The sequence below is a fragment of the Agelaius tricolor genome, unplaced genomic scaffold, assembly GCF_023055355.1.
Source record: "Agelaius tricolor isolate 1412-34295 unplaced genomic scaffold, bAgeTri1.0.p SCAF_38, whole genome shotgun sequence".
Classification (NCBI taxonomy): Eukaryota; Metazoa; Chordata; class Aves; order Passeriformes; family Icteridae; genus Agelaius; species Agelaius tricolor.
The window spans coordinates 890018-915726 of NW_027269298.1; the positions used below are offsets into that span (position 1 = coordinate 890018).

At 50.7% G+C, this 25709-nt stretch overlaps 1 protein-coding gene across 3 annotated transcripts; it reads right to left on the minus strand.

The window, feature by feature from the left end:
* Positions 1–3082: 3082 nt before the first annotated feature.
* PTGES (prostaglandin E synthase) lies at positions 3083–25666 on the minus strand. 3 transcript variants are annotated; one of them, XM_071454373.1, is made up of 4 exons: positions 24773–25666; positions 9548–9747; positions 8104–8186; positions 3083–5829 (listed from the first exon to the last, which is right to left on the minus strand). In XM_071454373.1, exons 2-4 carry the CDS (start codon positions 9653–9655, stop codon positions 5580–5582), a joined length of 441 nt encoding a protein of 146 aa, XP_071310474.1. In that variant the 5' UTR covers positions 9656–9747; positions 24773–25666; the 3' UTR covers positions 3083–5579. The 3 variants fall into 3 exon arrangements, with proteins under 3 accessions (XP_071310474.1, XP_071310475.1, XP_071310473.1); XM_071454374.1 differs by lacking the exon at positions 24773–25666 and adding an exon at positions 23129–24118; XM_071454372.1 differs by lacking the exon at positions 24773–25666 and adding an exon at positions 10181–10910.
* Between the last annotated feature and the right edge of the window lie 43 nt (positions 25667–25709).

Consider the following 25709-nt stretch of genomic DNA (forward strand, 5'->3'; position numbering starts at 1 on the left):
AGTGGGGGAAGGTTGCAAAGACATTTGCAAATGGTTTCCTTCCTCAAAGCAGTTGGTTTTCAACCAGGTGAATCCAAAAGGGTGGGTCTCAGGTGATGGCAGGATCTTTCTGGACCCCCTTTCCTTGTTTCTGACCGCCCAGCCTGGCACTTGTGCATGACTTGCTGACTGATGAAAAGTTGAAGTTTGCCCCTAGAATATTTTGATGAGAACAATTTTGTGTTGTCATCAGCATTGGCTGCTGCAGCAGCAAGACAAAACAGAGCTCACATTTTCCAGCTCACGGGGACACCCGCCTGGTTATCCCTGTCCAGAATGAATTACAGACATATCGTGGTCACAGCATCCTCCTTTCCCTTCATCCTTGTGCTGCTGAGCCCTTCTCCCTCTGGTGGCAGCGGGAAGGTCTGAAGATGGTTGTTGCACCATCCACAGACTGCAGGAGCACATGTTCCTGTCACAGCACCGTGCCACCTCCCAGCAGCAGAGCCCCTCCTGCCCTTTGGAGCAGTGCTCCTGTCCTGGGGGCTGTGATGCTCACCCTAAACTCTACATCCCATATGGAAGGAGCATCTCCTCCCTGCAGCAGATATTTTGCTCGCTGCTGCTTCTTTCCAACCACACAGGGAAGCAACCTAAGGCAGCAGAGAAGCTGGACGGGAGCTATGCACAGGGGTGTAATGCTTTATAATTACCTGGGAAGAAGGGGGGAAGCAAAGGTTCCTTTTGTAGCTGGTGTCACAAAACCCAGGAAGAGTTATCATGTGTAAGGAGGAGCTACTGCATGGAGATGCACAGCGTTGCATCCATACACCACAACTTCAGAAACAGGGAAGGTTTGCAAGGATATTTACAAACTGTTTCCTCCCTCAAACCACTCTGTTTTCAACCAGGTGACTCCCAAAGAGCAAGTCTGTGGTGATGGGAGGATCTCCCTGGAAATGGCATCGCATCTGCCTGTTTTGGAGAGGCTGATGGGCACTGGAGCAGATACCAGCCTCCTCCTCCTCAACCAGTTCCCTAAGGAATGACACCCTCCATCCATCCATCCCAAACAACTCCATGTGCACCCCCAGCAGACGGAGGGGAGGGCGGAGGATCCGGGCAGGGTCCCCGTGTCCCCCGCAGGGTCCCGCAGCCACACGAGGGTGCTGCAGCCCCGCGCAGCGCAGCCCGCGGAGCCCGGGGCGAGCCCCCCGCGCTGCCCCGCTCCAATCCCGCGCCCGGCCGCATCCCGAGCCCCCCGTGCTGCTCCACTCCGCACCCGGCCGCATCCCGAGCCCCCCGCTCTACCCCGCTCTAATCCCGCACCCGGCATCATCCCGAGCCCCCCTCTCTGCTCCGCACCCGGCATCATCCCGAGCCCCACCCGGCCGCATCCCGAGCCCCCCGCACCCGGCATCATCCCGAGGCCCCCGCTCTGCCCCGCTCTAATCCCGCACCCGGCCGCATCCCGAGCCCCACCCGACTGCATCCCGAGCCCCACCCGGCATCATCCCGAGGCCCCCGCTCTGCCCCGCTCCAGTCCCGCACCCGGCCGCATCCCGAGCCCCACGTCTGAAGCAGGGCTCAGCCCCACAGTCCTGTTAGGAAACGCCCGCCGGAAAAAGTTTTCCCGGTGCCAACTTCATCCTCGTGTGCCAGAGAATGGCGCTTCCCTGCTGCTCTCTTCTCCAGGAGATTTCTGAGCGGTCATGCTTGTAGAGCTGGCTCCTCTCATTTCTCTCTACAAGTCGCAGGAATCCCAGTTCCTCAAGAGGAATAAGGGGATTTGTGTATCAAAACCCCATCTGCTAGAGGGAATGGGGATTTTGGAGTGATCTGTGTTAAAGGTAACCTGCCCAAGAGGGAATCTTGGTCCAGGTCCCACCAGGGAATGGTCTGGATGACAAGAGAGCCGGGGAGGGGTGCAGGCAGGTAAGGGAGAGGTGTGTCCTGTGCTCAGGGGTGGGACGGATCCTGGGGCTTGAAGCACCTGAAGGAGTGTGGGAGGGAAAGCAGCCTGTGCCCGGGCTCCACTTGCTCTTCTCCCAGCTCCAGACACCGTGAGGAAAGACACGTACCGTGGTGTGAATCACATCCACACATTTAACCACAGAAGGGGGCGGAATGGACCTTAAAGATCACCTTAATGGACCTTAAAGATCACCTCCTCCCAACCCACCAACCCACAGATGGAATTAGACCAAAGTTGCTCAAACAACCTGGCTTTGAACTCTGCCAGGGCTGGGGCATCCACAGCCTCCGTGGGCAGCCTGTACCAGTGTCCCACCATCCTCACAGCACAAAAATTCTTCCTAATCTCTAACTGAAATTTCTCCTCTCTCAGCTTGTACCCATTTAAGCACCAGATTGTTGTTCTGCAGTCCCAGGTGGGTTTCACAGCGTTGCTGCTTCTTGTTTGAGCCAGGTGTGGAAAACAAGTTGTTGGACATTCAAAGCACACCCCAAACCCCAGAGACTGGGGGGTGCAACCACTGTCCTTGCTCTCCTGGAGCAGCAGGAGACACTGGGCACATCCTTTGCCTACACTGATGCCAGAGCAGGAATTTGGGAGCTGTGGGCTGTAGATATTAATTGGGAAAAGGCAGGAATGCCTCTCACATGCAGCAATCACTGGCAGTGTCCAGGAGAGAGCCAGTGGCTCCCAGGAGAGCCCTGATGGGTCTGGTGCTGCCCAAGCAACCGAGCTCAGCTTGGTTTTGCTTCCCCCCAAACTTCCACAACACTTCAAAATAAGTGCAATGCTTGGGCCTCTCCTAAGTTTGCCTTGCAGGCTTTTTGTGTTTGTTTTTTTTGAGCCAGGAGAGTTCACATTCCCAAGCTTTTCCCTGCAGCCACTAAGCAGAGTTTTGGGTTTTTTTTAATAAAAAAGGAGAAAGCAGAGCTTTGCACGTAACCTCAGATTCCCTGAGCAGGGCATCAGCCTCAGGCACTGGACAGGCAACTGAGAAGAGGCTGAAGCAGCTGGCAGATCTGGGGATTGGAAGGGGGTTCTGGAGCTTCCCTTCTTCCTTCCTATGCCAAAATCTCCATCCCAGCCACATCTCCAACCTCAGCAACATGTACTGGAGAGAGTCCATTTTATAAAACCACTGCTTTTCTCATTTGAAAACAAACAGGGTAAGAAAAGAACCAAGTGGAGCCATTTTATAAAACTAACACAGACACTGACTGGGCAGTACCTCCCAACCATCAACAACTTTAAAAAAAATAGGGGAAAACCAGAGAAATGAAGCATTTGTTTCCCAGCAACCCAGTGGGCAGCAGCTCCCAAGCACCAACAACTGAAGAAAATACTGGAAAACCAGGGAAATGAAGCATTTGTTTCCCAGCAACCCAGTGCAAAAAAAAAAAAAAAGGGGCTACTTATCTTGGAAAACACAAGCAGCTCCTTTATGAGTCATAAGAACAGAAAGAAGAGCAACTACCTCTTACCTGAGCTTCTCCAGCCCTCCAGGATTTTTGGGTGAACACCAAGCTTGCTACTCAGGGAAGGGAAAGTGAGCAGAGCTGCTTATAATTCCCAGCTCTGCTGGATTTAAAGGATCAGCACAAATAATGCACACCTGGAAAAGAGGTTCCTCTGCAGGGCAGGTGAGTGCAGAGGAAAGGGATGCCTCTAGAAGTCCCAGGACACTCCAGGCTCTGCAGTGGGGTTTAACATCCTGCTGAGGATCCATCCTGCTGGGGCTGGACCCAGCTGCTGCCCAGCTGCATCTGCTGCTCCCCAAGGAAGGATGGATCAGAGCACAATGATTTGTTTTTATTGGGAATATTTGCTTCCTGCCACCAGGATGCATGTGCAGCAGCAGAGAAACATTCAGGACTGCAAGACCTTGTGCACCATGTGAGGCAGAAAAGATTTGTTAAGAGGAGTCTGTGTAACCCAGACATCTGTGGGAAGGAGAAGTGGCCAAGAGTGAAGTGCTGAACGTGCAATCCTGCCCACCTTCCTCGCAGTGGGAGAGCAAAGAATTCCACTCCAGCCTTCACCACACAGCTCAGCCTGAGGCCACAGCTGCACTGGGATGGAGTTACTGGTACAGAAACTTCTACCTGAGCTGAGCAAAGGCTGAGCATCAGTGTGAGCAGGTGTGTCCCCAGTGCTCAGCAAGAGATCTCTGAGCAGAGCAGAGCCAAGGGAACAGCCTTAGTGCACAGGACAGGTGGGAGGGGAATTTCTTTTCTACTCATTCTGGCTTTCCCCTGTGATGCTATTCAAACTCTGTGCTGCCCTCAGAGGAGGGAGGAGGCACTGAAGAGCAGAGGTTTCCTCCTCCTTCTCCTCCAGAGGGATGCTCCATTGCTGCTGCTGCTGGGAGCAGCCCCTGGCACCTGGGGACAGCTGTGTGGCAGAGGAGCTCCTGGGCCCTTGTCACCATGCACTACCCTGGTCCCAGCCTCTCCTGTCCAACACAGCACTTCTGGGTGACCCTGCAGAGCAGCAATGCTCCCTTCAAAGCCCCTCTGCTCATTTCCAGAGCTTTCTGCAAACACCAGCTGCTCCAGGCTGTGAATGGCGTGGCAGCAGTGGACAGCAGGAAACAGCTGAGAGAAAACTCCCCTAAGGCAATCAGGGCACATTTCCCACATATCAACGGCAAGAGAAGGGCCGAAAACAGAGGGGGAGAAACTCAGTCTGATGCTCTGGGGCATTTTCAGGTATTAGTGGCATGTGGACTAGACTGCCCTTTGGGAGAAAACCCTGTCTGCAAAGCCCCTGTTTTGTGCCAGCATTTCAGACATTCCAGAAGTCCCAGAACTTTGTGTCCAGCAAATGTGTTCAGGCTGTGTGTCCAGGGTAAAGGATTCCTGCTGGCTTCTCCAGGCACGTCACTCTGCATCTTGCTGTGGTGAGGCTGAGATGGAAAAGCCTCAGCTGCTGCTGGCTGGGAGCTGCCAGGAGCTCCAGCTCCTGCCTGCAGTGGGGCTCCTGGCAGGGAGCTGTGTGCTGTGAGATGAGGTGGCACTGGGAGCACTGAATGCTCCAGTGGCCTCACAACATCACCCCTGAGATTCTGACTTCCCTGTCAGCCTGCCTGGAATGCACCTGCCTCCTGTCCTCCTTGGTGGAGAGGGAACCTAAGGGACCAAATCCTAAAGGACTGGCATTCCCAGAGATGCACATGGCTGGGCAGGAGAAGGGTGGCTGCTTTATAACCTCTGCTACCAACAACATCTGCCGACTAAGAGACTTTGTGGGACCCTCATGATTTTCCCTGCCTGATTCATGGGATATTCACAACCAGGAGGAAAAGGTCACAGTCACAGTTCCAAACTCAGGAAACCTTCCCTTCAATGACCCCATTCCTCAAGGGGGAGTCCATGTGCTTTCCACCTCTCATCCTCAGCAGGAGAAAGAGAAACCTGCCTCCACATCCCCTTCTTGCATTGCCCTTCTCTCTGGTGCCTCCTCTGACAAATCCTGATGGCATCAAGGCTGCACTGAACATCCTCGGGGTGCAGGTGAACTCCCTGCTGACATCTCACACACACACACACTCTCACTCTCTCCCACTCTAGGGGGCCCAGCAGAGTCAGGATGAGGGGGTTTGGGTGCTGGGTGTCTCTGGCTGTTACCAGTACGGGGTGGTGGCCAGCAGGATCTGCAGGGCCATGGAGAAGCAGGGCAGCTGGGCCACGCTGTAGGCCACGGAGCGGGTGGGTGCCCTCAGCTGCAGCAGGTAGGCAATGGTGTGCACGATCCGTCCCACACAGAAGATGAGGAAGTGGATCCTGGCCACTGTGGGACTGGGATCCAGCAGGGAGTAGACGGCTCCGAGGAAGAGGAAGGGAAAGATGTTCTCCATGTCGTTGCGGTGGGCCCTGAAAAGCAAGATAAGGTTGTTTCCCTGTTTTTTCTCATTCCTTCTACCCATCCCTAGGTGCTGCTGGGCCTCTTCCCCATGGGATGGGGCAGACACAGCCCCCAAAAGTGTCAGTTCTCCCCATACACACAGGAGAATTTCACACCCTGTGTCTCTCCCTTGGGATGCTGAGCTCCTGAAACTTTCTCTCCGTGACTGGGACGCCTTTGGCACAGCAGATGACAGCTCCAGGGCTGGAGCTTTCAAATAAACAGAGCAAAACACAGACCCTGGGAAGCTGCAAGAAGCTCAAAACTGGTGTGGTGCCAGCACGGCAAGGCCCCAGATGTGGCCACGCTACACAACAAAAGGCAGTTCCAGACCACAGCTTCTGCAGTGGAGAAACTCACAGGATGAGAGGGGCTGTGGTTTCACCTCTCTCCATAAATGCATCCAAAGGGGACTGGGGAGGAGTGGCCCAACAACCCCCACACTGTGGCTGGAGGGGATTCTGTGGCCATGTGGTGACACGTCAGCACTGATGGAGCCAAGCCCTGTGCTCCAGCTGAACAGGCACCTGCCTGGGTGTCACAGCATCACTGCCACCACCCACAGCACTAATCAAACAGGACCTGGTCAGGCCATGAGTGAGGGTTGTGCCCCTCTCCCCCAGGCACCATCCTCTGAAAAAACCCCAAGGACCTGGGGGCTCAGCAGGGCTGGGAGGACAAATGGAAGAAGGAGGAGAAAGGAGAGAGCTGTGAGGCAGCCAGGGCCTCTTTCAGAAGCACAGGGTAAATGTCCTGCCCTGCTCTGTGCCTGCCCTGCACAGACCCCTGGCTCTGCTCCCCTCCAGCTACAGTCTGAGATGAGAAGCTGACATGGCCCTGCTCTGGGGAAACACCTTGGATTGAATGTGTCTTCAAGGCTGTAAATACATCAGCAAGGATGGGCTCTGAGAGCTTCAGCTACCCAAGTCAGATCCCAGGCTGCCCCAGGTTTTTGCTGCAGCTCTAGTTATTTATTTTTATGGAAGTTTGTTTATCCTGAATAATCAAAAGAAGATTATGATTATTATTTCTGCTATTATTTTATTTTTGCTAGGAAGGAAATAGCTCATTTTCCATCCTCCTCCTCCCCCTGGCAGCCCAGCAATTAGGTGGCACTGGCTGTTTTCTAAAGCAAATGCTGGAGGCAGGGGAGACATGAGCAGTGAGGTCCCCATGCACAGCCCAGGGCTCAAGGACAGCAGGGCACAACTCCAGCCCCTTTCCTGCACATCAGCAGCAATCCAGCCCAGCACTTGGGGCACCTCCTTCAGTAAGGGGGACAGCAAATCAAGCCCAGGGCTGAATAACCCTGTGTTTTACCTCTGAGAAACTGTGATTCTCACAGAAGAGGGGTCACATTCAGAGTTTCCCCAATCAGAGAAGCAAAAGTTATTGTAATCCTGTTCAGCCTTTTCCCAAATCCCCAGAAAGGGCAGCTGCCTACAGCACTGGGAGCAGTCACTCTGTTGCCTGTCCAGGCTCCGCAGGGATCTGGGGTCCTGTCAGAGCAGGACACAAAGAGCCTTTGAGTGTGGGTATGGGGTGAGACACTGGGAATCTGTGGGACTTTGAGCACCTGGAAAAGAGCTAGTCAGAGTTGGATGTTGAATGCAAACCCAGATCCTTCTCTCGTCCTTGCTCCAGTGCACACCATGCTAAAGATTAAACTGCTCTCGTGAGCAGGGTCCCACGGCAGAGCTCGAGGCAGCCTGACCATCTAGAATATTACTCAATTAGTGAGTCCTTTAACTTCCCACTTCTTGTTTGCCAGCAGCTGGTGCAGAGGGAATGGTGGCACTGGGAATGGTGGCACCAGAGGGAATGGTGGCACTGGGAATGGTGGCACCAGAGGGAATGGTGGCACCAGAGGGAATGGCGGCACCAGGAATGGTAGCATCAGAGGGAATGGTGGCACTGGGAATGGTGGCACTGGGAATGGTGGCATCGGGAATGCTGGCACCTGAGGGAATGGTGGCACCAGAGGGAATGGTGGCACTGGGAATGGTAGCACCAGAGGGAATGGTAGCACCAGAGGGAATGGTAGCACCAGGAATGCTGGCATCAGGAATGGTGGCACCAGGAATGCTGGCATTGGGAATGTTGGCATCAGGAATGGTGGCACCAGAGGGAATGGTGGCACCAGGAATGCTGGCATCAGGAATGCTGGCACCTGAGGGAATGGTGGCACTGGGAACGCTGGCACCTGAGGGAATGGTGGCACTGGGAACGCTGGCCCTGCTCACCTGAGGCACCGCTCCACGTCAGGGTCCTGGCGGTAGAACTGCAGCCCCCCATTGCGCAGGGCATCCTCTGGGTTTGCAAAAGCCTGGAAGAGACAGTCAGAGACAGTCCCCACCTGCTTACAGCCTTCAGGAACCTCACAGGTAGAAGCTTTGCCCCTAATCTTGAAGTTCTGTGGGGATTTTACCTCCCCAAATTTGTTACCACTCTTCATAAAAACGAGGGTCACTGCACTTCCATGCACACTGTCCTGCACCTCCCAGGAGTTTTCCTTGTCCTCCAAAAATCCCAGTGCTGCCTGCTGAGCAGGTCCCAAATGAGGGTTTCAAGGGAGCTCCTACCTCACCCCCATCCATGAAACCCATTTAGAGACTTTCCAGCCAGCACTGCTGGCAGAGAGCTTGCAGACACAATGCAGCCTCCAAAAGATAACCAGGACTGACAGATTAGAGAATATTCCCTGGCTGGCTTTTTGGCAGTGGCACTGTGTGGCTTTCCCACAGGGAAATGGGATCCTACACTAATAAAGTTAAAAATGAAAGTTATCTGTGTGAGCTCCTCATCTATGCTCAGAAGCCATTCCTCAGGGACCTGGCTACATCTGACAGCTTCATTTTACAGCCTGGAAAGGGCCATGGTGCTTTTTAAAATTATGTTACAAGCCCAAACTGTCGCAGGGCTGGAGCATCATTTAGAATCACAAGGGGAGAAGACAATTCATCAGTTACAGTGATGCCACAGGAGAGGGTATTTGTGTTCTATCTGAGACCAGAAATGTCTCCCTCCCTCTCCACTGACGCAGTCAGAAACTCCTCAAATACTTTAAAACAGATTTTACAGAAAGCTGGGTTTCATCAGGAGTTGGGGTGAGGGCAGTAAAAGCCCTGTTGGCCCCAACTCCTGACAGCAGCTGGTCCTCCCTGTATTTTCCTCCCTGAGCAAGGATCATCTCCTCCAGCTATTGTTTTATTGCCCATGACTTGCTGCTCTCCTGGAGCGTTCCCTTAGCCAGTCAGCCTCCAAAAGCCCAAAAACTTTCTGCTACATCACAAGAAAAAAGACCATTGCAATGATTTCTTCTTAAACTTAGTTTTTTTGCTTCCCCTTTTTTTTCCAGACCATGCAAATTAACTGTAAACAGACTCTTTCTAGAAGCATCTCACCTGCTTGGCATTTTAGATCTGATTATTATTTAGATTAGGTTTCCAAAATCATAAACATCAAGCCACAGATGGTAGAAACAAACAGAAAGGGTCAAAGAGATGTGAGATATTTATCTGCTGCAGCTATGAAACAAGTTTTGCTTTCAACTGAAGTCAAAGAAAACTCAGCTTGCTTCAGGAAAGTTTTGCTGAACTTTAGAGGAATAAAAGAAGAAAGCAAAATCACAGAAACCCAAGCAAAGAGCCAGAAAGGGAGGAGAAGGAAAATGAGACTGGATCTTACCTTTTTTCTGAGTCTCACTTGTCCCGTAATGATGGCAATGACATACATTTTTAAAATCAGAATCGTGCTGTAGAACGTGAATGACAGGAACACTTTATTTTCCATCATTTTGGGAGAACTTGCTGCTGGGTGGCTTCAGCATCCAAAGCCAGGGAGACCTTGGGCTGCGAGAGAGCCCCGCAGGGGAGAGGCAGGAACAGCTGCGTTGAAACACAACACAAATCCTTCATTTTCCAGCGAAATCCCCCAGCCAGGCTGCCGGGACAGCGAGGAACCCGCAGCCAGCACATGGAGCAGGATTCTCTGCTGCTCACACCCTGCCACCAGCAGCTCCATGCGGATGGGCTGCCCGGGCCAGGAGACAGCGCCTGGGAGGGGGACCTGGCACAGAGCTGCGACCCCTCCAAAGCAGCCCCAGCTCGATCCCTCCAAAGCAGCCCCAGCTCGATCCCTCCAAAGCAGCCCCAGCTCCACCTCTCCAAACCAGCCCCAGCTCAACCTCTCTGAACCAGCCCCAGCTCCGACCCCTCCAAAGCAGCCCCAGCTCCGACGTCCCCAGTCCAGCCCCATTCCCCGCGGTGCCCCAGGGACGGAGCCGCCGGAGCATCCCTGTCCCAGCCGGGCGCTGCTCACCCCGGGGCGAAGCCCTGCAGATCCCTCCGTGCAGGAGGAGTTGGGAACGAGGTCAGCGCCTCTCCCAGCCGCCTGCAGCCCTGCGCTGCTCCGTGCGCTTTCCGTCCCGCCCAGCGGGGCTGAGCGCTCACTCCTGTGGCAGAGGCGGCCAAGCCTTGCCCACAGATCCACCTGCGAGGGATGGACAGGGGACAGAGCTGGCTGTCCCTCGCAGGAGGGCTCGCCCCGGGAGGGGAGCCCCGGCAATGACCAGCCTGGAACCCAGTCAGGCACGTCCCAAAGCCCTGAGACTGCCAGAAGTGAAGAGCTGCCGGCCCAGCCCCAAGGCAGCTCGTTCTGAACCAAGGCAGCCAAGATGGAATATTGTCCTTGGTTTAAAAAGTGCCATGTGAATTTGGAGCTGGCTTTTCATCAGCCATGAAATATTGTGGGATAAAGAGTGGGATTGGTGCCTCTGCAGGCAGCTGGGCTGCTATTTAATGCAAAGTTAACTCCTTCTCCCCCAGTGCTAGCAGCAGCAAACCCCAGGGAGCCAGAGGCATGGGGGCTGACAGGAGCTCTCCAAGTTTATTAGAGTGGAAGGGCTGGATTTGGTATTCATTTCCTTAACACAGGGAAAAAACCCAAACAAAACAAAACAAAACAAGAAAATATAAAATTCTCTGCATTTGCCTCTGAATGTTCCTCATGGCCATTCTGCCCTGGTGCTGCAAACCCAAAGACACTCCACTGCTCCATGCAATGCTCTGGCTCAGCCTCATGGCATCTGAGTGTGTGCATGGAAGCACAAAGCAGTGAAGAAAAGGCAAAGCTGGACGTGCAATGGGACCTGCAGTGCAAGCACAGGAACTGGATGTAGCTCCTGTGATTTGTGTTGCCATGGCATGGGGGTGAATGTGCAGTGGAGGCCATGTGGTCTAGTTTTATTACCCAATACCCAGAAAAGTTTTGACAAACCAAAACCTCCTACCAATAAATATTCTGTACAATAAACCCACAAATAACAGAAGATTTGATCACTATTGGCAGCATTTTGCACCATAGTGGTTAATAAGATGTAAAAGCTGGCCAGTTTAATATCTAGCTGGCAGACAAGAATTTTACATGAAATTCCAGGAACAGTTTGACAGATTTGTCCTCTTCCACCCCACAAGGGTCAAGTCTTGTGTCCTCAGAGTGTTAACCTGGGAAATTAAGATTGTGATTGCCATTGTATTGTCAGTGCTCTATAAAGCCACTCTGCAGATCAGGCATTTGTCATGGGCAATCCAAAAAATCCATATATGTGACATTCAATAAATTGTGCTACTCCTGAACCCAGCTGGCTCTTTTGAATGTGACCAGACCTATAGTTCACAGACTATTGGTGCCCCTGGCACAGGGCCTTAGAGTTATGTTTTTAGCAGTGCAGGAAGCCTTTGAAAACCACAAGCACTTGGTTTTAAGAGGGAGGTACTTGCAGTTGGTCACCACCACCCTGGCACTGGGGAGGCTGCAGAACAAGTCCTGGCACAGCCCAGTGTGGAGCTCTGCAGCCTCTGGCAGGCTGCTTCCCTGGGTGGGAGTGAGAACACCAGGACATGCAGCAGCCATGTGGATCCAGGCTCTGTGCTAAGAGCTGAGGTGCTCACCAGTGAACTACCCCCAAACCCACCCATGCACCCCTGGAGCTCAGCAGGGTACTAGAAACACCACAATGCCAAGTGTAAGTAGGCAGTGGCAAAGCCACATCCCAAACACTACTCCTCCCATCCCTCCTCTCCACACCTGATAGGGATCAACCCACAGCAGAGAAGATCTCAAGACCTCAGTGCCCAAGGATTGGGGTCATGCAGGGCCAGACCAGCCCCACAGCATGGATGAGACATTCTCCAGCAACCCTTTCTCCCAGGAGCCTGGGAGAGGGCAGCCAGCCAGACCCTAATACTAACCCTAACCCTAACCCTCCATCCAGCAGCTCCAGTTTTTACCAGCTGATGATCCAGTCCACAGGGTCTTCAGCAGTGGGACCTTTTTCCTTCATGCACCTTCTTCCCCTCCCAAGGCAGCCAACACCTCGCTGAGCAGCAGGAATATGCACCTGCAGACAAGCCAGGACTCCTCCTGCCAGCCAGCCAGACTTCTCCTCCTTGGCATTGTTCAAACACTGGCAGGGAGCCCTGGACAATTTGCACCAGCAACTGGCACAAATTTACATTGAACAGAGAGAGCAGGAAGCACACCTTGTTTAGGGATAAGCCCCGAGGGATTATCCCTAAACAAGGTGTGGATGTGTTAATTTTGAAAAAGTTTTTTTTTCTGTGTGTTTATGGAGTTCAAACCCCTTTTAGTGTTACACAGAGTGGAACTCCAGAGGGGAGGGTTATGGATGGGGATGAGGAGCAGCAGATGACTGCAAAGGCAGGTGTAATGCTCCTGGGATCCCAGCTCCTTTTCAGTTTAGCAGGTTCAGGGCTCTCATGCTGGGTAGAACACATCCACACTTGCACCTTCCTGGCTTTTGAGACCCAAGGCAGCGCAGCAGCTGAAGCGTGTTCAAGCATCCCATTAATCCATGCGGAAGCAGGCTGTTAATATTCATGTTTGATCCTCCTCCACAGATCACATCCTGCCAGCACAGAGCCCTTCCCTCAAGAAGGCCAGGTCCTAACAGCAATATGTCTTTAAACTGCAAGTCATGCCCTAAAACCTAGAGCATGAGAGGTCTCAAGGACCCAGGACAAGATCTACCTAAACCCAACACCACTAGCCAAAAACACTGCATTTTTTTTTTCTGAGAAATGATTAATAAAAATCTGCATGAGGCTTAGAAAGATTAGGTTGTCAGGTTAGACTGACCCCAGGAGCTGTAGGGAAAAAATGCAGCATTTTGCTGGAGGAGGAACTGAACTGTAGGAAGCAGAAGGAATGAAAGAATAATGGGAAATGCTTGAGAACAGTACTTAAAAATAGAAGCCTGTAAAAGTGATTCTGCTTTGGCAAGGTTATGAAATAAAAATCACTCTCAATTCCCACACAGGTTATTTATTTGACCAGCTGAATTACGCTGGAGTATTGTGACTACATTTTTCCACTCTTGCTCCTCTGGGGAATTTCCAGGTGGCAGCAGAGGGAGAGGGTTGGTTCAGAGGAGCGCTGGCACGTCCGCTGGGGTGGCACAGCCTGGGCTCCACCCTGATCCCAGAGCTACTTTGAGCAATTACATCCCACAGCTGGGGCTAAGCAAAGAGCCCGAGGGGAGACTGCTCCAGGCTGGAGGAGATGGGCAGGTGGGTGGCACTTCTCCAGCATGCTGGTGGAGGAGGTGCAGAGCCCAGCTGGGATTTTGCTTGCCCTGGGCACACAGCTCAGCCCAGGAGCTGAGCTCCATTCCCAGCTTGCTCCAATGCTACCCTGGACACTGGTGCCCTCCTGCCCTGCCATTTCTCCCTGCTGCTCCCAGCACAAACCCTTGGAACCTGCACACTCCAGTGATCACCTGCACCCATCCTGGGAACCCAGCTGCCAAGGGAGGCTGTGCAGTGCTGGCTCATCAAACATGGTGACTTTTCAAGTAAAGGCATGAGTGTTTTAGCTGTTTATTAGTGAGAAGGGTGCTCCACCTGCCTTCCCTCCTCAGTCTGCACGAAAGCTCCCACCACCATGACGCACCTTCCGTGGATCTGTGAAATCCTCTTGCTTCACCTGCAGCTCCCTATCCCCAGACTCCTGGGCTCCTCATGCTTGTTTCAGCAAGCAGGACACAGAAGATACTGTAAAGTCAGTAAGCAGTGGAACCATCAGCACCTCTGGCCCCCAGCACTGGCATCTGTTGTGGTTTGACACTGGCCAAACTCCAGGCACCCATGAAAGTCTCTCACTTGCCCTCCCCTGCCACAGCTGGGAGAGGAGAGAGAAAATTAACAAAGGGTTCATGAGTCAAAATAAAGACTGGGAAAAAAAACTCCAAGGGCAAAATAGGTCTGGCTTAGAGGTATGAAGTGAATTTATTCCTAACAAAATCAGAAGAGAATAATGAGAAGTGAAATAAGCCCTTAAAAAGACCTTTTCTTCCCCAACTCCTCTCTTCTTCCAACTGACAGTGCAGGGAGATAGGACATGGCAGTTTTGGTCATTTCATCACTGAGATTTTTTTCTGCTGCTCAGGGAGAGAAGTTGTTCCCCTGTGAGACTGTGGGGTCCCTCCCACAGGATACAGTTCACAGAGAACTTCTCCAGTGTGGGTCCAATCTCATGAGCAGCAGTCCTTCCCAAACTGCTGCAATGTGAGTCCCTCCCTGGGAACACAGTCCTCCCAAAACTGCTGCAATGTGGGTCACTCTTGGAAGGAGGGCCCCCTCTCCAGTGGATCTCCCACTGAGTCACAGCCTCCTCCAGGCACCCACCTGCTCCAGCATGGGCACCTTCCCCAGGGGCTGTGGGGTGGATCTCTGCATCCCCTATAGACCCCCACAGGCTGTGGGTGGATCTCTGCATCCCCCATGGATCCCCAGGGACTGTGGGTGGATCTCTGCATCCTCTGTAGATCCCCACAGGCTGTGGGTGGATCTCTGCATCCCCTATAGATCCCCACAGGCTGTGGGTGGATCTCTGCATCCCCCATGGATCCCCATGGGCTGCAGGGCCTCAGTGCCTCACCATGCTCATCACCATGGCCTGCAGAGGAATCTCAGCTCTGGCACCTGGAGAATCTCCTCCTCCTCCTTCTCCACTGACCTTGGTGTCTCCATGTTGTTTCCCTCACATGTTCTCACCTCCTCCTCTTCTCTGGCTAGAAAAAAACTGTGTTCTTCACTTTGCTTCGATTTTCTTCTCAAATATGTTATCACAGAGGTGTTACCATCATCTCTAATTGGCCCAGCCTTGGCCAGTAGCATGTCCATCTTCAGAGCCATTAGGAATTGGGTCAGAGCCACCAGGGGAAGCTTCTAGCACCTTCTCACAGAAGCCATTGGTCAGAGCCACCAGGGGAAGCTTCTAGCACCTTCTCACAGAAGCCATTGGTCAGAGCCACCAGGGGAAGCTTCTAGCACCTTCTCACAGAAGCCATTGGTCAGAGCCACCAGGGGAAGCTTCTAGCACCTTCTCACAGAAGCCACCTCTGTGACCCCCCCCCGCTACCAAAACCCAGGCAGGGGAAAACCAACATCTCAGGAAACAACTGGGATGCTTCAGCCTTCAGCAAACTCAGGCAGATTTTGTCTGGTTTGCATTTTGAAGTTGACAGTACTGGCTGCAGCTATCTGAGAGGCCTCAGGCATGAGGAATGTAAGATCAGACTCTCCCAAAATGTCCTTCACACTCAGAAGAGCAGATGCCTGCAGCAGGAGAAAGCCGTCAGGAGAGGCCCAGGGAAGGGGCAGGCTGTGGTGGCTCTGAGTCCCAGGCAGAGCAGAGGAAGCTGCTGTTCCTCAGCCAGTCCCAGGGAACAGGCCCAGGGCCAGGTCAGAGCAGTGGCATGTCCTCCTGCCTTCTCCTCCATCCCTTCCTGGGCTGCTGCCCTGCTCCCAGCTGCTCCTGCCCCAAAATCTCACACCCACCCTGGCTGCAGAGGAGTCACTGTCCCCTCTGCTGCTGTGACACTGGAGATGCTGGAAAAGAGGCCATCAGGCTGTGGGTGTGTGCAAGTAGATTATTTTCTCATGTTCTGAGCCTCACATGGATTCATGCCTGGGCTTTCTCTTAGGAAAGAATTCCTTGGCTAGGCTGCTCTGTGCCTTCAGGGATGAAACCCTGCTGGGAGAGGGGCTGAGGGAAGTTATTTCTCCTCTCTCCTGTTCTCTCCCTCTGTCCCAGCTGGTTTAGGTGCTGGCTCTAGGCAGAGCTGCACCTGCCACTGCTGAGACCAGGTAAAGGTGGGAGATGGGGTCAGGGCTCGGGGTGTGGGGGAGCTGTGCCTCCCTCTCACTCAGCCACACCTCAGCATCTCATGATGTGTTTTGCTTCCCAAGACCCAGATCCCATCAGCTGTAAACAACAGGCAAAAAACACTTGTGTTACTGCCCAAAAACAGGGAGTTTCCCTGCCAGATTGGGAGAGTAGAGGAACAAATTACTGCCAAAAATGTCAGAATTTGGGAACATTTCCTAGACTTCAAGAATTTTCAAAACTACAACATAGATGCAGATTCCCTGCTGGGGTGCTCTGAAACAAGAGCAAAGGTAAAGGAAGCTGCATAATCCAGCCTCCACATGCTGTGTTATGGGGAGATGGGAATCAGGGCATGGGAATCACAGCATTAAGAGCCCTGGCTCACTAACAGGGCTAGAAGAGGAAGCAACTGTGGTCCCTGAGTCCAGCCTTATTTCCAGACCTGACATTCAACAGCAATGAGCAGCTTCAAGGTGCAAAGTAGAAAACAAACCTTTTATTTCCTGGGCTGTTAACCCTGCCTTGCAACCCAGGAAGAACAGGTTGCTGAGCTTGTTAATTTTAAAGTCTTTTAAGCCCTGTTTTCACCAGATAGGCATTTTCAAGTTCTCACAGGACAAGAGGGAATGGAAAGGTGAACACATCATTGCCTGATCCTGGCCCAAGCTGAGTGGCTACACCATCCTGGTGAAACCAGCTCCAAGGAGTGCCTTCATTCATGGCTTTGCCACAGGGCTTCACCCACCACAAAGCTTTCCAAACCACAGAGCTTATTTTCAACCCCCTGAGTTCTCTGTGTCCCCTTCATCACCCCCAGATTAAACAGCAGCATTTCCTCCCACCCTCCTGTGTAGGTCACATTGTCTAGGTCTCTTTAGCACACACTCCAATCTTGTAAGTGGCACTTTGTAATGTCCTGGGGGACAACTGAGCTTCCTAGAGCAGATCAGGACATCCTTCCCACAAGACCTGACTCAGGCAGAAGTCAGAGCTGCTCAGTAATTTGAGGTTTTATGAGTCAAGTCATGTGTCATTGGTCCAGGCACATCCTGAAACTTTCCCTTTTTCCTGCACCGAGTCATGAACAACAAATCTTTTGGGTTTCCTTTTAGGCCAAAAGGTGCTCTTTTACCTGGTGAAACCAGGTGGTCTGGTTTTGATTCTGATGTTGTTAATAAATACTCCTCACTAGCAATGCTGAAAACACCCTGCCCACAATCAGCCTGGAAAGCAGGGAGCAATTTAGCTCTGTTATTTACAGCCCCTTTGCTGGAAGGTTTTTATTGTGTTGTTGTCTCAGCTGGCCTCTTGCCCACAGCAGTGGCAGCACTGACACAACATGACCCAGGCTGTGTGACCCTGACTTTATCCAGAGCAGAATTTGGGTTGAATGATGCAAAGAAGTAGAAAAACCTCTCCACTCTACTCTGCAGGCAGTGATGCTTGGACTAACCATCCTAAGTTTTCTTCTCTGCCTGAATGATCCATTGGCAGGACTCTGAGAGCCTGCCCAGGTCCCATGTGCTGATTGCTCTCCTGATTTACAGCCCACACCCTCACGTCTATGATGTTCCCAGAAATCTGCCCCACCCTGTGTTTATGCAACCCTGAAGCCCTCCATGGGGGAATATGTGCTTTTCTGTTTTGCAAAGCAGCAGAATGCATCTCTCTAGCACAACACATTCTGTTAATAGCACCACTGACTCAGGCAAGAAGGAACAAGAAGTTCCACCATTAGCAGGAGAGAAGATGGATCCCAGCTGTGGAAGGGCTGTAGGGATAGGAGGCTTTGGGATGCTACATTAGCGGGGCTGGAGATGTCCCACAAGGAGAGGTGGGCATCAGGAAGGGGCAAGGAGCTTTTCTGCACAGTTACTGCAGCAGGGGAGGTTGTGTGAATGTTCAGTGGTGGAAGGAGCTGCTGCTCTCACATGAGTGAGGCCCTTGCAGGGCTGTTTCAGCAGTGGGACACTCTGGGGTTTCAAGGTAGGACATGTCCCTGTGCAAGACAGCAGTGGATTGAGGCTCTCTGGTCCCGTTCACCCTGATTCATCCAATCTTCAGAAGTCAGAGATTAACTTAAGCTCTGAATCACAAGGTTTAATTCTCTTTCTTGTAAATTTGTTGTCATACATGAAGTTAATGTTTGGTAATTACATGTGTCAAGTCACCATCCAAACTGTTAACATTGAATTACTTCTCGAGACAATGAAGTTCCATAATGAAACATGATTTAAATTAAGATGATGACTATAATAAAAATAATAATAACATTTTTATGGGATCTCCTTCCCCTCTCGTTCATGTCACAGACAGACACACGGGGGAATTAAGAAGAAGAGCAATTCTTGCTCAGCTTTGCCCAGCATTCTCCTCCTTTGAAACATGTCTGTGGAAGCACCTCTTACTCAGCTTCACTTCAGTCCCATTTGCTTTCATCTCTCTTCAAAGGAGATTTCTCCATGCTTTTGATTATCCCAGTCATACTTTCATATTTCCCTCTATGCTGAAGCAAGCAGATGACCAGCACATGACTGCCAACTCCTTTACCCCCTGCACTTCAAACGTCTTTCAACCTCCTAAAAACTCATTTTTCTTTTAAATGCCACAAGTCCTCACTGAGGGGTCTAGGATGACTCCACACCAAGTTATTTAGTACTCCAGAGGGGCTACTCCCAAACTGTAGGAATTCCAGCAATGTTATATAGAAGACAGCCCTGGGCCACTTCACAGCTATCAGCATTAGATCTGGCTGCTCATCCCTGTTCCTTGGGGCCTCTCTGTATCCTGCAGCCAATCTTCTCTTTTTCTGTGTTGTTAGTGTGGACCGAACATTGTTCTTTGCAGAGCACATCCTTCTCCTCTTTTCAACTCATTCCAGCTCCCTGTTGGCCACAGGGTTCCCAGCTCTCCACCACATACTTTAACAATAGCTGGAAACCGGAGTCCTGCAGGGAACATTTTATTTTAGCAGAGTACATTTTTCTTCCTGTTAGATAAAATATCTCCTGGAAAAAGAACCTAACAGTTTCAGATTCAACCTTTATTTAACAGTGAGGAATCTGTATGGAAATGATACTTTACAGGTCATTCAGAGTAAGATTTGAGGTGTAAATTACAGGTCCTCAGGCTTCCCTGCAATGACATTCTGAGTCCAAACCACAGAGAAGGACAGACCTGGTGGAATTTCCAGGAAGCCTCACTAGTCTCCACAGAAATCACCAAACCCCTTCTTGCTCAGGAGACCTTGCTCCATAACCTCCCCAGCACTTCAAGGGGCCCAGACCCAGCCTCTCTGAACAAATGGGGAAGCTATTTGTTTTATTCACTTTTGCTATTTGTTTTATTCACTTTCTCCTGATGAACCTACTTGGTCCTCAGTGTCAACTGCTAATTGAGCTGATTAAAACCAGGCAGAGGTCTTGGGCATGAGCTGAAGACAGAGCAGGGAAAGCAGAGGCACCAGTCAGAGCAGCTGCCTTGCAAGACTAATTTTAGTGACCTGTGTTTATGGCTCTTCACAGGAGATGAGTGTAAGAGCAGGGTGTTACCTTTGCTAAACCCCAAACCAAACACAGCCTCTAATTCTGGTCCAACCAGGATGGGGTCCAACCCAAAACCTTTTAAATCCTCTTTCACCTAAGGGTCCTAAGCCATTGGATGGGGCTGTCTGCATAATAACACCACCACCTTTGTGCTTTGGATGAGGTACAAGCCATTCACCACATCAGAGCCCATGACTGGAGTGAGGGCACAGCATTACTCATGCCCTACTCTTCCTGAGGAATCCTCCCACACCATATGAACTTAGTGTTTCATATTTCATGCAGCTGAAGTTTCATCTCTTTCATGCCGTTTTTATCCCTAAATTGTTATTTACGACATAATTCTATTTAAGATAGAATATGGGCTAAAGTTTCCCTATTATTTCTTGTTCTTTCAGTAAGAACTATTGCTACACAGGTAAACAGGCTCACACGAGACCTACTCTGCTCCAAGCCAGCCTGGAGAACAAAACCAGAAATTCCTGGAGCCAAGCCAAACAGGAACACTCTCCAATTTCAAATTCTGGGCTCAATGTTAAAAACAAGGTTAAAAACCAAAGGCAGGATCAAGGCAGGTGAAGTTTAACTCTCACAGAGTCCCCATCTTACCACTGAGCACCTACAGCACGAGGTTTAATTCTCTTTCTTGTGGATGTGTTGTGATAAATAACGGGAATGTTCTATATTTACATGCCAAGTTCACTGTGCACACCATTCAAACTAAACCACATCATCGGACAATAAGTTCCAAAATAAAACAACATCTCAATTGAGATGATGATGATGGTGATAGTGATGATTATTATCATCATCTTTTTATGGGATTTCCTTCCCCTCTTGTTCATGTCACGGGGAGACAAGCAGAGCATTAGGAACAGATGATGTGGCTAAGCCAATGTTGCTGGAACTGGGTTAGAGCACCTTGACTTGACCCCAAATGCAGTTCCCAGATCTAATCACTAAACCACAGAGGATGTCTACACCAGGAATGTTTACTTTACAAGTCAAAACAGAGCCTAACTGCCCGCATCGATAGCCCATCCACCGGGTCTATCTCTACCATTTCATACATTATTCATCTGGACCTTGCACGAAATCAGAGCCCGGAGGCCAGAAGGGGTGAAAAGGCAAGGCTGCGAATGGCAAAGCACCTCCACACCCTGCTTTGCTTTCCTGAGTTCCTGCCCTGAGGGTGCCTCTCTCAGCTGCCAGCCCAGGTGGATTTGCATGGTCCAGTGGAGACTGCTGCTTATCTGCACCTGGCTTTGGGTGGTGCCTTTATCGTTGGAAAAAACCTCTAGGATCACCAAATCCAATCCTTAACCTCTGGTTTTCACCACTTCCTGAAGTGCCACATCCACATGACTTTTCCAGGGAGGGTGAACCAGGCCCTGAGCTGCTGGGTCCTCTTGTCCTGCAACAGCAGAGACCCAAAGCAGCCCATAAAACACCCACCTGAGCCCCAGTGTCTCACAGCTCTGGCAGTTAACAGTAGTTAACCAGTAGTTTAACTATTAACAGCAATTTTCTCCAAGCTATTCCTTAACTTCTTTATTCCTAGCACCAAATATGAGACTGGAGTGTGTCCATGATGTAAAAGTCACTTTGACAAATGGACATCTGTTAAGATCGCTCAAGTACAGACTTAAAAACTCTTCTCTTCAAAGCCTGTGGCATTCCTGGCAACTCCTGTTCATATGAACATAAACCTCTGTTTCTATCCAGAGCCCAATGGCTGCCTCCCTCCATCCCTTCTGCCTCTGGAACACACAGTGGCCAGAGCTATTTTGGCTGCCAGGCACTTTAATAATTCCTTGTGCTTGTTCTGAGAAAGACCATCTCCATCCATCACTGCTTGATGGAGTTGATACGTGTGAAAGATCAAGCAGGTTCCAGCTCCAGGACTCACTCCATAAACAGCAGAGAAATGTCTTGCCAGCATTGTCCCCTTGTGCTTATCTACAAAACATTCAACTTCCAGCAAGTTCCCACGGTAGGCACGAAACGTGAGACAGCAGCTTCCCTCACCCACAATGGAGCACAGCTTAAACACAAGCACGTTCCCTCCCCTGCCTCTCACTCCCATCCCTACCAGGTAACATGACCTGTCTGGCTCCACCTGCTGCAAACCACCGAGGATCAGATTAAAAATCCCATTTTTGTCCCTCTGCAGAGCTGTCAGCGTTCAGCACGGCCAGAGGGCACCGGCAGCACTGCCAAGCCCTGCTCGGTCCCAGTTGCTCTGGGGAGGAGCTGTGCTGGTGCAGAGCAGGGACAGCTCTGGCCTGAAGCACCTCAGCATCCCAGCTCTGCTTGCTCACCCTGCTGGGACAGCTCGATGAGACTCTGCTCTCTGACTGCAGCCTGGGCTCAGGGAAAAGGGCTTTGACATTGGGCATCCAGACAGGAAACATTTTTTCTTGTTGTACAGAAGAACTTCTCAATGGAATTTTTCAGAGACGGCAACCAGGAAAAAATCCAGTCCTCCTGGTACCTCAGAATTTCACAAGTGTTCAGATGTGATCAAATGAATTATTTCCCAAGGGCAGATTTACTGCACAAGTATATGATGTTCTGTTTCACACAGATGCCAAACTCATCTACATCTTTCCCTGCTGGACTGTCCCTCTTCACACAGCACAGCACCACACACTGACCCAAGGGACTCTGTGATTTTGTACCCCAGATAAGGATTTTGAAGCCTGTCCAAGCTGAATCACAGCTCAAGCTCTTGAGTAAATATTTCAGTGACAAAACAGAATTGTTAAACCCTTTGCTATGAACTACCGTGTTGAAAAAAAAACTTTCATCATCTGCAAACCTCAATTTTCCTACCTGCAAGAGAAGGATGACAGGCTCTTGACTCCCTGGGTGTTTCTAGGATTAGACAATGTCTGCTCACTGTTAATGTAGATGTTGGTATTTTGCGTTATTGCTCCTGTCACATTACAGAAAGGTCAGGGAACATATTCCATGACTCAGAGCCTTTCCACAGCATTAGTGTAGTCCTCAGAGCTTAGCCAGGCTCTGTATTTGGATAAAGCCCACCACAATCCTACTCTTTAAAGATCCCAATGTACGTCAGAGTGGCAGCCCTTTCCTGTCACTGCCTCATCTCTGTGTTTAGGATAAGCAGCACTTGGAAGATGATACTGAAATTAAAGCAGAGAAAGAAAACAAAGCAAAACCACATACGGGGCGTAGGGGGGTGCGTGGTGTGGTAGAAAAAGGGTAAAAATAAAGGAAATTCCTCTCAGAAAAACAGGCTGTTAGAGAGCATCTAGCCAGAGTCAGAAGGTAAAATGAATGTAAAATGAATGTAGGGAAAAATGAGTCTCCTAGCTCTCCTTCTTCAGTTAGAAACCTTCCACAGGAACCTCTTGCCAGCCCAGCAACTCATGTAAAACAGCGCATTTCCAAACCTCTTGCATAAACAAAGCATTTGGAAATATTGAGGGCATTATACATCCTCCAGCAAAAACACAGACTTTTTCTGGGAAAAGCATTGATTCATAGATCTTGAAATTCTTACCTGTAAAACTCTTGCACTCCATGAACTGAAGATGGGGCTGCAGCCCTGATTCCTAGCACCCTGTCCCCTGGCTGGAGATATGTTCCTTGGCTCACCAGCCAGCTGGGAGCTCTGCTGCCTTGTGATGCTGCCCAGAGAGCCCTGCTCACCAGCCAGATCCCAGATTCTCTGAGCTCTCTGCCACAGAGCTCAAAGTGAGCCAGCCCAAAGTCCTGAAAATGCTGACTTTAAACCAATCAAATTGCAGGTGGCAGGAAATTCCAGCACACCGGAAGCGGGGTCAGGCCAGGCAAAAATCTCATCTGAGACTTTCCTCTCTCCTCACCCTTGGCCTTGAGTACTCCATCTCTGCATCCCTTATCTCTTGCTTTGCAACACAGATACTCCATCTCCATTGCCTCCTCTACCACAACAGCTTTAGCACCCCAAATTACCCACTGCAAACACCTTATATTGGTGTTTGCACTGGGTAATTTGGGTAGGATCCCCAAATTCCTACCATTCTTCTTCTTATACTCTCTGCAACATCCTTCCCTTTTCCACACCTTTTTATTTTCACCACACCACTTCCACTGCTGATCAGCATCCCAAATCACAGACATCCTAAATCACAGATACCCCAAATCACAGACACCCTAAATCACAGACACTCCAAATCACAGACACCCCAAATCACAGACACCCCAAGCCTATTGCACCCTGAACACCTATCTAAAGTTCTTCTCTGCTGCAGATTTTCAGTACTTTCAGCTTGTGGCAGCTGGTTCCAGATGACCCACTGCTGGCCAACCACCCCATCCCTGTGCTGGTCGGGAGGGCAACATCAAGGCATGACAGGATGCCAGTTCTGTGCCTAGGGCACAGGAGGGTGCTGAGGAACAACGTGTTCAACACAACAGGCACGAAATATTGCACTGTGGACTGTGTGGTGCAGGGTCTGTGCTCCACTTGGAGCTTCCAGACTGCTGTTCAAGGAAATTGCCATCAATGTCAGCCTCACCACCACTATTAGACATCTCATCCATGTCCAGGCCCAGCTTGAACCCATTTAACTTGTAATGGATAATGAGATAACAGCATGACATGCAGCAGCTGAAGATTATTTAAACACCCATCTGGTACCTGTTATGCAGCATACGTCCTATTGTTGTATAGGAAATATATGCCACCTCCCTCCCACATGGAAAGGAGAAGATCTATAGATGTATCTCATGCTACCCCTTCTTTTTGCAGATGAGGTAATTCTCCTTCTCTGTACTGTTTTTAGCATGTCACTTTGCATTTCCCATCTGTGTTTTGGGAGATGCAGTCCCTTCCAAGCTGTCGAGACCTTGTGAAAACACACGAGAGCCCCGTGAAAAATTTGCTCAGGACATCTCACCCCCTTCATACATCAGTCAGAAAAGACTCTGCTATGAAACTGATTCACCCTTTGCAAGACCCAGCATGGCACTACCCTCTATATCCTGGAGAGATTCAGGGGTGACAGTCCATGTCTGTGTTTGTTGGACCATGCTGATTCTACAGGGGAAGGGTGAAATACCTGCTGAAGCCTGAGAGGTGAGCAAGGCAAACAGCTCACACTGTAATAAAATAAATAAAAGGCAACCTGCTCACACTGTAATAAAATAAATAAAAGGCAACCTGTCTACTGTAATCAGATGGACAGACGAGAATCTGCAGATCACAGCTGCCTGATTTCTTTATCCAAATCCTCCACCTTCCTTTGTAGGATGACTTTGGCTGTTTTGCTGGAATGGCTCTCATAGCTCTGGCTCTCTGTGATCCCTCAGCAGCCGCGGGCCGGGTCACTGTGCATCCCAAGAAATCACGTTTCACAACACAAGCTCTCTGCTCTGCAGATGGGCGTCCACACTTTGTTTTTCTCAAGCATGACTCAGTCCTCTGCAGAAACTGCTCTCGCATGGACCAAACCCTGTGTCTGACGCCCCATCTAGCGTTCAGCAAGGGCATATGCAGAGTAAAGAGGCGACTGGAGAGCTCCCAGCATTTTCAGCGGTATTAAACCACCTTTATAAAACTTAGTTGTCTCCAAGAGAGCCCGAAGAGAGCCCAGGCGCCATGGAATCCTGCATATCCCACTGCCAGTTCGTGCCTCTGGGCTTTCTGGGTGTCCAAGTGGAGATAGCAGCAGGAAAGCCCTGGAAACCCAGCACACCCCGGGGCTTGGGGGGCAGCTGGGCAAACCCAGGAATGAAACCCCATTTCAGCCTTGGAATGGGGAACCGAGGGTCTGAGCTGTGTCCCCCTCAGGGCTCGGTGGCAGCTGACAGCCTGGATTTTCCAGCAGGGAACATCGGCACTTCCCGGCTGCTCGGCAGTCGGCAGCACTGGGCGCCCTTGTCAAAGGCAGTCATCAAATCCTGAGCAGGTTGTTTTGAATACTAAATAACGCTGCTCAGTGTTTTTCCAATGAGATTTTAAAAATAAAGTGGAGATTGCTGAAAAGTGCGTTTCACAATTTTTTTTAATGGAAAAAAGGTGTCTGCTGAGAAAACAAACCCTTTTCCGTGGTTCTTTTTTGGGGTTTTTTTTGTGTTTTTTTTTTGGGTTTTTTTTT